Consider the following 13,354-nt stretch of genomic DNA (forward strand, 5'->3'; position numbering starts at 1 on the left):
TGGATACATTTAGCTCACTTTAGCTTTTCCAGTGATCCCAGTAACCCAATAGGACACTTTTCTTTATGTGAAGTGTCATTGGAACAAAGATGTCTCTTGTGCTGGCACACAGTGAGTTGGGTATGTATGAACTTGTGTGTATAAGACATTTGTTTGGGCAAAATCCAAAACCATGAAAAGGAAAACATTTCCATTATTTGACTGTTTTTCTCATTGAATATTAGAAATGCTTGTTTTCAGACTTAATAATGAAAATTTCTTGTTAATCATAACTGTGTTCTAGATTTGAAGGGGTCATAGAGAAGTTATTTCTAAAGGACATTCGTGAGTCAATCTTGGGGACACAAAGACAAAAGTTAATAATCATTTCCTTGCTTATTAGTGTTTATTTCCTTACCCATGAGGCATTTTGTTTAACTCTGTATTTTTATGTAACAGTGGATTGGAGGGGAGTAACAGGGATTGGAGGAGAAATGGGAGTAAAGTGGCTGGCTTTTGCCCCAATCGAATAGCTGAGTTACGTGCCTTGAAACTATGCTTACATAGCAAACAACACCATTTTTACTTAGATTGTGTGTGTGTGTGTTTACAGAATAAAAATAGCCATGTTTTTCTAAAAGTGTTTTTATTCCCAAGTCACATACAAGTTTTCCTAATTATTGCTTTTATTGTGGGGAGGTGGCTTCAAGAACCATGATAGAGATTCTCAGGAGTGTGCAGCAAAGGTTGCACCCTCCACACATACATATCCCCCCACCACACTTGGTGGCTGACCTCTGTTGACATAGCTGACCACACACAGACTGGCAGTGATAAAGCAAGACAAGACAAAGGACACACCCACAAGGCATAGCAACACCCTCGTCTCACGTTTTATGGCCTCTACAGAGCCAAATGTGTACTAGGTCATGATCGTTGCTGTATGCTAGGATAAGTGTTCAACAAGACTTGTCACATTTTAATTTTCACAGCAGTTCTAGCAGGAAGGTAGGTATTATTGTCCTCATTTTACAGAGGAGACTGAGGCTCAGAAAATGTGTTTTACTCCTACTAGGAAGTGAAAAGCAGGATTCAAACTTTGATCTGTTGGCCCAAGGCCCACCCACTTCACTAACTACCTCTCTTGTCTTTCCCTAATACTTATATCACAGTAGTCTGATACTACAGATTTGCAGTTGCTAAGAAAGTGAACCAGGATCTCTGATTTTTATGATTTTGTGAATTGAAGGTTGTTTAAATTCCAGGTTTTATTCCCAAAATATTATTTTCAAAATGTTGACAATTTTAAAGCCAAACAGCTTTTCACTTCCACTGATGTTGCAGCCTGGAGCCACAGAATCAACCTCTAATGATTGAGTGAGGACAGAAGATTTGACAAGGCAGTGAAGGTTAAGGCTCCCCTCCCCGCCAGTGCAGCACCTGCTTGTACGGCAGGAAAGTAAAAACCGTGTTTAACAATTACAGGTCTGGGTAATGTGGTTTGGTCTTCATACCTTCACTCAGGTGGAGCCCGAGAAGTTGAAGACACTAACAGAAGGTTTGGAAGCCTACAGCCGTGTCCGGAAAAGGAACAGAAAGTAAGCACTTTTCAAAAATTTTACTTTGTTTTTCAAGGATATAATTTGCTGTTTTTCCATCAAAGGGACAATGAAATCTCACTCATTCTGTCCATGCTGTGGCCTGCCTAAGTGAAGTTTGTTACCACCAAAGAGGACCATTATAGACAAGCCAAATTAGTGATTACAGAAAATATCCTCTTAACATTTTATGTTTACACTATGTGTAATATTTGCCTCTTCATCTGTTCTTTCTTCATTCCCTGCATCTTCATTCCTCTCATTTAGTGGAAAATAAAATATAATTAATATTCTCAACATATAGCAATTAAATAGGCTCTGGAAATGTAGTGAATCAATCCATTTGCAATTCAAATACTTTAGGGAGTAAATACCCCTCGTTGTACACATGTAAATAATTTTGGCAGATTACTAGTCAAAGTGATGCTAAATAAAGATTTTTTTTGTTGCATCGGGGTGTGGACTTAAAAGTAAGTTTTCTTTGGAATTACAACAAGAAATTGAATTTCAGGCCAGTATTATTCAAGTTTTTCTAAATCTTTATTTTCTGAATAAATGTAGTACGGACAAGCAGATAATATAAGAAACATAGTTTTTACTGTGATACAATGTATGTTTATGTATCATAACTATTATTTCATATTAAGGTAGAGAACTACAAATGTGCTTCTCTATATGTACATAGCTATTTAAAAATATGTAATTGATACGCCTGTTCAGTTGCTATACTAATTTCCACATTATCAAGCAACCAAAAATTATATATTAATTAATTTTTATTCATTTGCAAAATGATCCTCACATTTCCCCCCAAATATTGACACATAGGCTTAATGTGTTTATATATTATCGTCTTTCTAAAAATACCATTTTAACTTCTGTTTGTACATCAAGACTTACAAAGTGGAGATCAGAATGATTCATAGTGTATCTTGCATAGAAGGCTTATATAATGATATCAGTAATATCTATTAGAAAGCATTCTCTTTCACTTTATGGTGTTTCCCATAATTCTGGCCAGAGGCATAATTTTAGAAGTCAACAAATCTTAGGAAGACTCTTCACCTCAATAAAATGTATCTGAAAAGATGACAGCTGCAAGGGGCAAACTCCTATGTCTCTATGTCCCGGACTCCTTTAAAAGGTAGCAAATTGGTACTGGCTGTGTGAAAGGCCAAGTTAATTGCCGGATAACATCCCTCTAGACCTGATAAGGAAAACAGGGATCAAGGTCCCTTCTACTCTTACTGAAGCACACTTGCTAAGCAGAGCTTAGCAACAAGATAAGGCCGCTAAAATTAATACAAGGTCTGGATGAAAGGAGGAAAATTGCAAATTACCTACATCACAAATTTGCAGTGGACCAGTTTCTGTAAACTATTCAACAGTACCCATTTCTTTGGTGTAAAGGAGCCCTGAAAATGTTTCCTACAGTGAAACATGCCAGTTACTTGGATTATGTACAAAATAAAGTTAATAACAGAAATAAAATAACTCCTCCAAATATTCAAATACACTGCCTTGAAATGAGCTGGATTTTCCCCATGTATTTGCTATTAAGCAATTTCTGAAAGGTAATGAATAACAAACTACAATTTTAAAAATGTTTCTTCAAAGCCAATTTCCTATTTGTAGTAAATTAATGTGAGAGCTATCTAAAGGAATTCTCCTCATGATAACCATAAACTTAAAGTACAGCTTGGAGAAGTAAAAGTAGAAAATACAAAACTAACATTTATAAAAAGAACTTTATTTCCCATACTATTGTCTAAGCAGACAGACTTTCCTTTTCGATGCCCAGTAGAATGCTTTACATTTTGCACATGTAATTGCAAATTCATCATTTTATTCTCCCAGTCACGAGATGGTTCAAAATTACTGAGCCATTTGCAGATGCGGACACTCAGACTCAAATAGTTTAAATAATTAGTTGAAAGTCCCACAACTGATAAATTATATGTTGAACCAAATCATTTTTTAATTTATGCATTTATTCCCAATTTAAGAAGACAAATTTAGCAAAAAAAATCTGTGCCAGGAACAGTGCTACAATCCCTGAAGCTCACTGTTTAGTGAAAGAGACAGATGCAGAAACAAATAATTCAAATGTCAAAATTGCAACAACAGCAATATATATACTATATTTTGGGGTCACAGGGAAAAGGCAGGTAAAGGAAGGGTTCCTGGAGGAGAAGATATGTGGGCCAAGCCTTAAACACTACATAGGCATCAGCCACACAAAGGAAACAAAGACCAAGATGGGATGGGATAGTGTTTAGATGAGAGCAGCAGTTGGATTTGGGGGACTGTAAAGTATCGGATGGGAAGATATAAGAGGTATAAGCAGGAACCAGATCATGAAGGGCCTAGTAAGGGCCAATAGGATGTTTTATTGTTTTGGAAGTGCCTAAAGGGGGCAGGTGGTCGGATTTTTCACCTTAGGTAAGGCCGTGTACGAGGACAAATTTTAAGGCAACAATATTGAAGATGAAGAGATTGTTCAGGAGCCATGGCAGAATACAAGGGAGAACGAGGACCCAAACCAGGAGCTGGTGGAGTTGGGGATGAGGATGGAAAAGAAGGAATGTGGTCAAGAAAGACTTAGGAGGTAAAATAGACAGAAAATGGGGTGATTGATCAGAATATAAAGGAAAGGGAACAAAATCAAGGACAGCTCTCAGGTTTTCAGCTTGGGAGACGATAGGTTGTAGAAACACTGACTGAAGTGGAGGTTACAGGGGGAAGCTGTTGAGTACAGTTTGGGGTGCCTGTAGGATAGGCTGGACATACATGTCTGAAACTGGGGAGAAGTGGTATTTGACAGTATACAAATGACTGCAGTCACACAAAGATACTTTGACCAATTTGAAGAATAGTAGGCTAAGGACTGAACATACAATAGAATGAAAAAGATGGGAAGAATGGCCAGTGAGGAGGAGGAGAATCAGGGAAAGTAGACAGAGTCTCAGAAGTCAAAGACTGATAAAATGATCAACAGAGGTGCAGTAAGACAAGAACTGAAAAATCTCCATCAGATTGGGCAATTTGAAGGTCATTGGTAAACTTAAGTGAGAACAGTTTCCAGTAGAGTGATGGATATACACACAAAATGGCTATTAAATAAGAATAAGGAAATAGGGAGAGGAGATGTAGATTATTTACTCTTCTTTCTACCCATAATGTGAAAAATTCCTGAAAAATAACAAAGAAAGAATTTTTTAAATGACAAAGATTTGACTACTTTTGTAGACTGAGGGGAAGAAGAAAAGAGGAAAAGGCTGAAAAAGGAAGGTGTCATTTGGAGCAAGATAATTAAGAGGTTGGTTTTTCACCTGGACTCAAGTCCTGTTTCTACCACTTCATAGCTGTGTGTTCGTAATCTCCCTGAGCCTAAATTCTTCATTTCTAAAATGGGCATAATCCTATTTTAGGATTGTTATAACATAGATAATATAGAGAGAGCCTCAGCACAGTACTTGGCACATGGCAATAGCTATTTTTCTTATAAAGATACAGGTGAAAGAAAGAAAATTATCTGTTATTTTTGCCAGTTGAAACATTCTACCACCATATTAGATGTTTGGGATTTTATGTAGTCATTTTAATCCTCAGTATCCTCAATCAAACTGTACAACAAATAAATATCTTTAAACGTATGTTCTAATTATATCCTAATAGTAACATGTTTATTTAATACATTACTTAGGGCAATTTTGTACTTAAAAGCAGAAATAGCTTTATTACAGACAAATTCCACAGCTTTTACGTATGTTATAGTTTTCATTTAAGCGAGGAGCAAATCTTCTGTCTATATGTACGTATACATTTCTTGGGAAACCTGATTTTTTGTGAAGCTGGAAAACAATAAAGTGATTAAGTAAATCACACTTTCACTTTAAAACCAAGGAATGAAACTTACCATGTTAAATTTCCTGAGATCTGCATACATTCCCCATGGATTCAGTTTCAGAGTTCAGGGTTCTTGACTTTTAGGTCTCACCCAAATTTGTTACGTACTATATGAAGTGAGTCACTTAAACTCTGAACTGACAGTGTAGAACAACTTGCAATTTCTCATTTCCCTTCTATTTCTTGTACTACTCATAGAGGTTTAAAAAATTACTAAAGATAAAGATAATCTGTAACAGTGTAGGCAATGAAGTTGAGAAGTGGCAATTATCTCCATTAATAATTAGAAATGTGATTATATGAACATCTATTACTTAATCAAGTAGGTTTTAGAGTGTCCATTAGTAAAAATGTTTATTATTAAATGTCAGCAGGGAATAGAAAATAGTAGAAGAAACTCCACAGGGAGGCCCTCTGGACTGAAAGACTGAATTTTGACTAATTGTTCATTTCTTGAATTCATAGAGCTTTTTCTTCCTCTTTTAAGTTCATTCTTCCCTGACCTGACCAGTAGCTGGTCTGCAGATTTGACATCTGGGAGAGTCTCTCTTTACCTCTCAAATCTCATGATATATACAAATAATTTCATGCCCCACATCTATGTATTTATTTTCTCTTCCAAAAGTAGTCATTTCTCCCTCTATTAACTACTAAGTTGTGTTAAAGGTGAAACATTATACTAATTTAGCTTGAATTAATGCAAGGTGTTTACAAATATGTTAAATATCTTGAAGAATGAGATGACAAAACTCATGAAATTGTTTTTTTCAACAAGTAATGCTGAATCGTTTTTGTGCTTGGATGGTAATTGTTATTGCAATTTTTCATGGTTAGGTAAAAATTTTTTACCTATGACTCTTTATTACTTTTGAAAACTATAGTCAAATATCCATTTTCTTCATTACAAAATTAGAATTTCACCAATTCTCCTTAAAAAGTCATGAAGTATCACATACAAACAGTTGTCATAATACCTATTCCATCAAATTATCGTAAGGATTAAATGAGATAATGTATATAGAGTTTTAATACAATACTTGGGCCGGGCGCAGTAGCTCACGCCTGTAATCCCAGCACTTTGGGAGGCCGAGGCGGGCGGATCACGAGGTCAGGAGATCGAGACCATCCTGGCTAACACGGTGAAACCCCGTCTCTACTAAAAATACAAAAAATTAGCCGGGCGCGGTGGCGGGCGCCTGTAGTCCCAGCTACTCGGGGGCGGGGGCTGAGGCAGGAGAATGGCGTGAACCCGGGAGGCGGAGCTTGCAGTGAGCCGAAATCGCGCCACTGCACTCCAGCCTGGGCGACTGAGCGAGACTCCGTCTCAAAAAAAAAAAAAAAAAAAAAAAATACAATACTTGGCACATAGACATTTTTTAATAAATAACAGGTATTTCTTTTACTAAGATTAAATGTGAGAGAACCAAGGTTCTCTGGAGGTTTTTCATTAAAACATTGTAATTTCATTTCAAATATTTAGAACTTTATATAGTCAATTTTAAACTCCTAAGATATTTTAATCAAAATTGATAATAAATAAATGTCTTTTAAAACTTATGTTAATACGTCAAATTTATGTTCATACAAAAGAAATAGTAAGGATAAATTTATTTAACACATTACACACAATGTGATATTGTCAGGCAACGTGGCAATGATAATACTGTCAGAACCCTTGCCAAGCAGCCTGCACAAGGGGCCTCAGCCCAGCCTCAGCAAACCCTAGGTGGCCTTGCAGAGTGCTCCCAGGAGCTTGCTTGGCAGACACCTCATTAGGAAAACAACTGAGACTGACTCCATAAGATGACCAGGGCCCCTTGAAACTGGAACGGGTAGGTAAAAGGAAGACAGTACATACATAATAAAAACACTTCTTATATACCAGTTAGAAGGAATGAATAGGTTATACAAAGTAGATGGTATTTAAAACAGTTATCAGGAGAAAAAAGACAAGTATGTATATCATGACACCTTTTGTGTGTGTGTTTTTAAAAAAACACACATAAAACAATACTAGATTAAAGTATAAAAGCAGACTAAAAGTTGAGGGGGGAAGGTGAGGGAAAATGGGACCACGATAGATAACAAATGGCAACTCCAGCTTTATTTTTTTAATATAAAAGACTTAAAGGAAGTATGTAATTTATTAACATTTCCTTCCAGGAGGGGAATATGTTAAGTTTCTTTTATCCTATGTACTCCTCTGCATTTTTAAATTTCTAAAAATAAATGACAAAAATATAAAAGCTAAAGACTAGCTTACAGGGCAGCAAAAGGTAGGGGTTGATGCCATATTACCCTTATAATTTGGTTAAAACCAATACACTAATTTTTCCCTTCAGTTAAACTGACCATGTAAGTACATATATTTTTTTGAAACATAGGACCATCTGGGCCACCTTTGACAAATATTTTTATTTAGCAAATACATATAGCATCTATGGTATGTCTAGCACTATAGAACTCGGGGTGGAAAATTCGGAGTTCTCAAAGTGTAGACAGAAACTCAATGTTTGCATTGTCCAGTCCTGGTGTGTGAGGATAAAACCTAGTGAAAGCTATGGTAAACTGAACTAAAGTTCAAAAATGTTTCAAAACACTGTGCTAACCAAACTAAATACAACAGTAAGCCAAACTCTCCCACGACTGCGAATTTCCAGTCTCCATGGTAGATGCTGAGATAGGACTTAACTCATGGAAACCCATGCTAACCGCCTGTTGTGAAAACGTTACCTCCAGCAGCTTTTCTAGTAATTGTCATGACAGGATAAATGAAAAGAATCACCTTAGTACTTGGAAAAAATGAGTATTTATTGCATAAAGGAGGAAAAACAAGTTAACAGTCAGGATGGGCAAAGTGTACATAACCACAGAGGTGGGTGGCATTCATTTACCTGATTTTAGTTCAACAGCTTCATAGATCTAAGCTTCAAAAATGGCAGATGCACCGTGTGTGTTATTCGGGCCAAACATGTGTAATGGAATGCTAAGTGGAGAGAAAAGGTCAGAGAAGTGATAGGCACCCTGAGGCCTTACCTGTTCAAATAGTTACCTCATTTTGGCTTTTGGCCCTGGGGGTGGGGGGGCAGGGTCGGAGCCTCAGGTGCGTCAGAGTTAAACTGTTTCCCGCCCCGGAACACGCACCGGGATTTCAGCCTTCACTTGCTCAACTCCAGAGCCAGGACGCTCCAGAGAGGGCAGAGGGAGCTCCCTAGTGGCCAGAGCCTGCAGTTCAGCCCCTCCGCCCTTCCTCTGATCACACAGTCAGGCTGCCTGAGAAAGAAACAAGAAGCAATGCAGGGCCGGCTGGAGCCAGGGAGCATAAGGGGCGTCTCTGGGAGAGGGGAACCCGTGGCCCAACTTTCTTCCCAAATCACCAGATTGTGGAAGAAGCATGTGGAAGAGGAAAAAGTCCATCTCCCCGCCCCACAATCTGTTCAACTTTTTTTCAGTAGTTCTGTGACTTTAATCATTAGTATTCAGTGGTAAGAATCCCAGAGTGATGTTTTGTCATCTGAATTTTCCAAATGCGAGTATAAATTGGCTTTCTCTCGTGGAATTGGTACTTTTGTTTTCTGATTAGGAAATTAAATTGAGTTTTGTTTCTTTAATTTTTTAATCTGGTGTGTTGTTTTCATTAATTCCAGAAGTGGAAAGCTAAATAACCATTTAGAAGCTGCTATTCATGAGGCCATGAGTGAACTGGACAAAATGTCTGGGACTGTAAGTTAATTTATTTTTCCATTATACTGTGTTTCTTTGAAAATAAATTGTGTTACACTTTTTGGTAAGGTCTCTTGAATATTGTCAAACAACTCACATAGCAATACTAAATTACTAGCCTAGAAAAAGAAGACAAATATCAGAAAAGATTCAAAGTCATTTAAGAAAAAGAAACCTACCGCATTAACTATGTCTTTCTTCCTGAGATAAGTAACTTTTGTTTTGCCACATAACATTCTTTTAAAATATGAGCAGCAGAATATTGAAGTTCAAACCACGGCTCTCTGCACTCGACTCTGTGAATGGCCATGGTCATTACTGTTGCCTATATATGTAGTAATGCAAATTTTGTTCTGTCCATTGAACCAAAAAGACAGTGGGGTCAAGATCAAGAGTATATAGACCTCTCATATCCCATTTTTATTGAACTGTGCATATAATAGCATTGAGTGTGAGCAGTTTAATCGTTATCCTCCAGTTCACACATTGACTGATGTAAATATTTAAAATATAATTTTGGTAATCTGTTAAAAATGTGAATTGTCTAAAGCTATTTAGCCTGAAAAATAATCTCTTTTATTTGACCTTATGTTACAAGGTTATCTGAATCCCAACAAACCATCCAATGACAATTGAATGGTGGGATTAGTATAGGTTTTAGAGATTTTGTAATCCAACCAACCCATCATTTCGCAGATGGGTGAATTGAAGCCCTGAGACATTAAATTTCCTGATAAAATTATAGGAAAGATCTAGATTGGGGATTATAAACTCAAATGTTTTCTAGGGCCAAGCAAATAATACCAGTAAGTAAAGTGGGCCAGGTATGACAGCAGTTGGAATGGAGGAGAAATGCCAGTGAAGATCCATGGGTTAGGGTAGGCTACCAATCCAGAGGCTCAGCACAGTATAAGCCATTACCCACTTCAGTCTGGTGCTGGTTGAGAAAGGGGTTGCTCCACAGCAGGGCACAGATTCTTTCTGTATCTAGTGACCACCTCTCTTAGGACCTCAGAGTGCTCCATTATATCCTTTGCATTTTGCCTTGAAGTTAAAAGAAAAGAGCGTGCTAAGAATACTGCCAGCATAGGTTTTATGAGCCAGACCTGGAAGCTCATTCTGTTGACTTTCCACTGACCTGACCTAATCACATGGCCTTCTTAACTCAAGTAAAATAGGAAATAGAACATAGAATGTGCCTGCCCAGGAAAAAGAGAAAATGAGTTTGGCCATGGTCTCTCCAGACTCTGCCTCAGGACATTTGGTCCTGGTGGAAATCAGGTAGTTGAGAGTAATAAGGATCAGGGCAACCTGGGAGGCATGTGCTCTCTCCAGAAGACATTCCTTCCATGCTCCAGCAGATCTTAGACATCTGGGAAATTGTGTTCATGTTGCTAGATCTTTCCATTTTTCATATAAAACTAGAAGTCTAGAGGTAAATTTTCTCATTTTTATGTGTTGACAACTGTTTTTAAAAATATTAAAGTGCCATATGGCTAAACAAAATACAATTTCAGGCCACATTTTGTCCACAGATTACTAGTTTGCAGTCTCAGTTATAAAAAGTTTCTTTCCTCAGTTATAAAAAGTTTTGGCTCTTTACTACAGACTAGTGGTTTTAAAAAATGTGTATGGAGAAGATTAGGAGGAATAGGCAGATTGAAAAACCCATAAACATTATTCAAAATTTTTAAATACTATTTTTTAAAAGCATTCTGCATTTGAGTCTGGATAGCATTGCCCTTTGCTGCTGTCTAAACATTATTTTTAAGCATGTAATTGAGCCAACTTGTAGTGGATCTGGAGAGGCGATTGTACTCATCTCTTCCTAACTCTAAGTCCTGTGACATAAGGTTGGCCAGGGTAAAAGTTTTACACCACAGAAACTGGCAAAATGCTACAATGGACTTGTGTCCAAATGCTGATTAAGCATTTGCTACACCATTGCCTTGGGTTCATCCCTCCTCTCCTGGGTCTTGGACCTTGCTCCTTTCCACCAATAGCTACAAGACAATTTGATCACTCCCTCCTCCAAATTATACCTGCTATCTAATGCTGCTCAGCCACTGCTCAATCTGATGAACAACACTAAATGTTGCTAGTTCCTGCATTAGTACATAAAGAAAGGTGAGTTGTATTAACTGCTCCTCCCAGACTACACAATTTCAGATCTGCCAACAGATGATAGTGGTATTCTCTTTTCCATTTTGATTCTTCTCATGAACAAACATCCTTGGGCTGAGCTATGTGTGCATGTTCTTATAATTTGTGACCCTTCCTAGTCATTGTAAAATAAGTAGGGTAACAAAGTGAGAAAAAAAAAAGGGGCATGTTTGGTGTGTAATTATTCACTCTTCCAGGCTGTAGTGAAATTGGTGATTTAAGGTCTCTGACAGGGAAGGCTTTATTTTTGTTTTAAATGAACAATGGGGGTAACAACTGCACATTGCATTTCCCTTACTTGATTTTGTCCAGTTCATCCTTTGTTTTCCACTGTCTTTTGGCACTCCCAGAGTGTTGCACTGCTTATCAGTTTCTAGCATTCTGCATTCTCTGTAGTGACTGTGGGCACACTGACATCTGGGGTCTTGGTAAACATTTGAAGTGCCTCAGGATATCAGTAATTGAAAGTGAAAGCCAGAGTCTATTCTCTACCCTGTTTCTTTGTCAGAAATTGTATGGTGTTTGTGATTTCATCCTCTGTTGTTGTTTTTTTTTTCTACCTTTTTATTTCCAGGTACACCAAATCCCACAGGGTGACAGACAAATGAGACCCCCCAAACCCAAGAGGAGGAAGATCTCCAGATAACAGAGACTACTCCACTAATGTGCAGTGTTTATTAAAGGAACATGCACAGATGTATCTGTATATAGGTATTGATATAGCCACAGTTATATCAATATTTAGACTATGGCAGATAGCTACCACCACCACAGGGTGCTAAAAGAAACAGTGATACAAAATTTTTTTGATCAGGAAGGATAATGAATGCTGGAAAAGCCAATCAAAATCTCTGTGTGATGAGAGTGATAAATGGTCAAGAGATTACTGAGAAACTCTTTTTCTATAATACTAAATTGTGATTATAAGAAATAGTCCAAATGTTTCTGAAGAATTTTCAATGTTGTATATAGAAAATACAGAATTTCATGGTGATATCAGAAATGTAAATATTGTACAATATTGTCATGTACAAGCGTACCTAATGCACACTTTATCTTTTATTGTACAAAGAAATAGTGTACAAAATTCTTTGGTTTCTATGGAGTACACCTACCAGAGACTACCAGTGTAAAGTGATAAATAAAAATACAACCTAAATGCTTTTCTATGATAATGTAAAAGATGCTGTTTTTGTATTTAACAGCAGAGAAAAGGCATGATGATGTAATATCTGAATTATGACATACACTGCACACCACTGAGTGTCCATTTATATTGTCTGTTTGGAATGAACCTTGCCTGGAAGCACTGGACTCAATTTTGGGTGTCTAGGAAATTGCAACCTTGCAGATTTCTAAAGGGATGAGGGCTCACAGGTCTAAATTAAGAATTCAGAAACTGCAACCATTTGTTGCATATTTTTTTTACCTAAGTTTTAAAATAGAATAGGTTTTATAAAAAAAATCTTAGATGGAATATTTTACTCAGCCATTTCTGTAGTTAACATTTGATAGCCACCTGTTGAAGTAGATAGCTTATACTGACTGCACCACCGCTGGTGCTTAGAATTGAGGGTTTTTTTGCAAATGATATCTGACAAGGTAAAACTTTCTATTTCCGTACATGGAGGCAAAAACCCCACTTTGCAACCATTATCAGAGGTAAGGTTGATTATAATTCATTTTTTTGTAGTGGCAAAAATAAATATGAATCATCAAAGCAAGTTTCATATCCATTCATCAGTATTACTTAACCCAGAAGTTAAGGTGGCTTACGAAATTATTAGCAATGGTAATTTTTTTATCAGTATTGTGTAACATATCAGATTTATTTTATTTAAAGAATTATTTATACCATTAACAGATTCTTATATATATTAATGTGGCGAAAATGTGCAGGTTAAATCTATTAACCAAATTATTTATATTATATTAAGTAAGAAAAAATGTGAAACAAATGTAGAGAGAAAATACTACATTAC

General features: G+C 36.9%; 1 protein-coding gene across 24 annotated transcripts in view; it reads left to right on the top strand.

Annotated features, from left to right (window-relative positions):
* MBD5 (methyl-CpG binding domain protein 5) overlaps positions 1 to 12,631 on the top strand; it is a 475,596-nt gene extending 462,965 nt beyond the window's left edge. For all 24 annotated transcript variants that reach the window (XM_063712773.1, XM_054549347.2, XM_063712788.1 and 21 more), the window contains 3 exons: positions 1,504 to 1,577; positions 9,134 to 9,209; positions 11,947 to 12,631. In XM_063712773.1, the coding sequence (XP_063568843.1) occupies positions 1,504 to 1,577; positions 9,134 to 9,209; positions 11,947 to 12,018 (222 nt within the window). In that variant the 3' untranslated portion in view covers positions 12,019 to 12,631. The remainder of the gene's footprint in view (positions 1 to 1,503; positions 1,578 to 9,133; positions 9,210 to 11,946) is intronic.
* The last annotated feature ends 723 nt before the right edge of the window (positions 12,632 to 13,354 follow it).

This window comes from Pongo abelii, chromosome 11 (genome assembly GCF_028885655.2).
Source record: "Pongo abelii isolate AG06213 chromosome 11, NHGRI_mPonAbe1-v2.0_pri, whole genome shotgun sequence".
NCBI lineage: Eukaryota > Metazoa > Chordata > Mammalia > Primates > Hominidae > Pongo > Pongo abelii.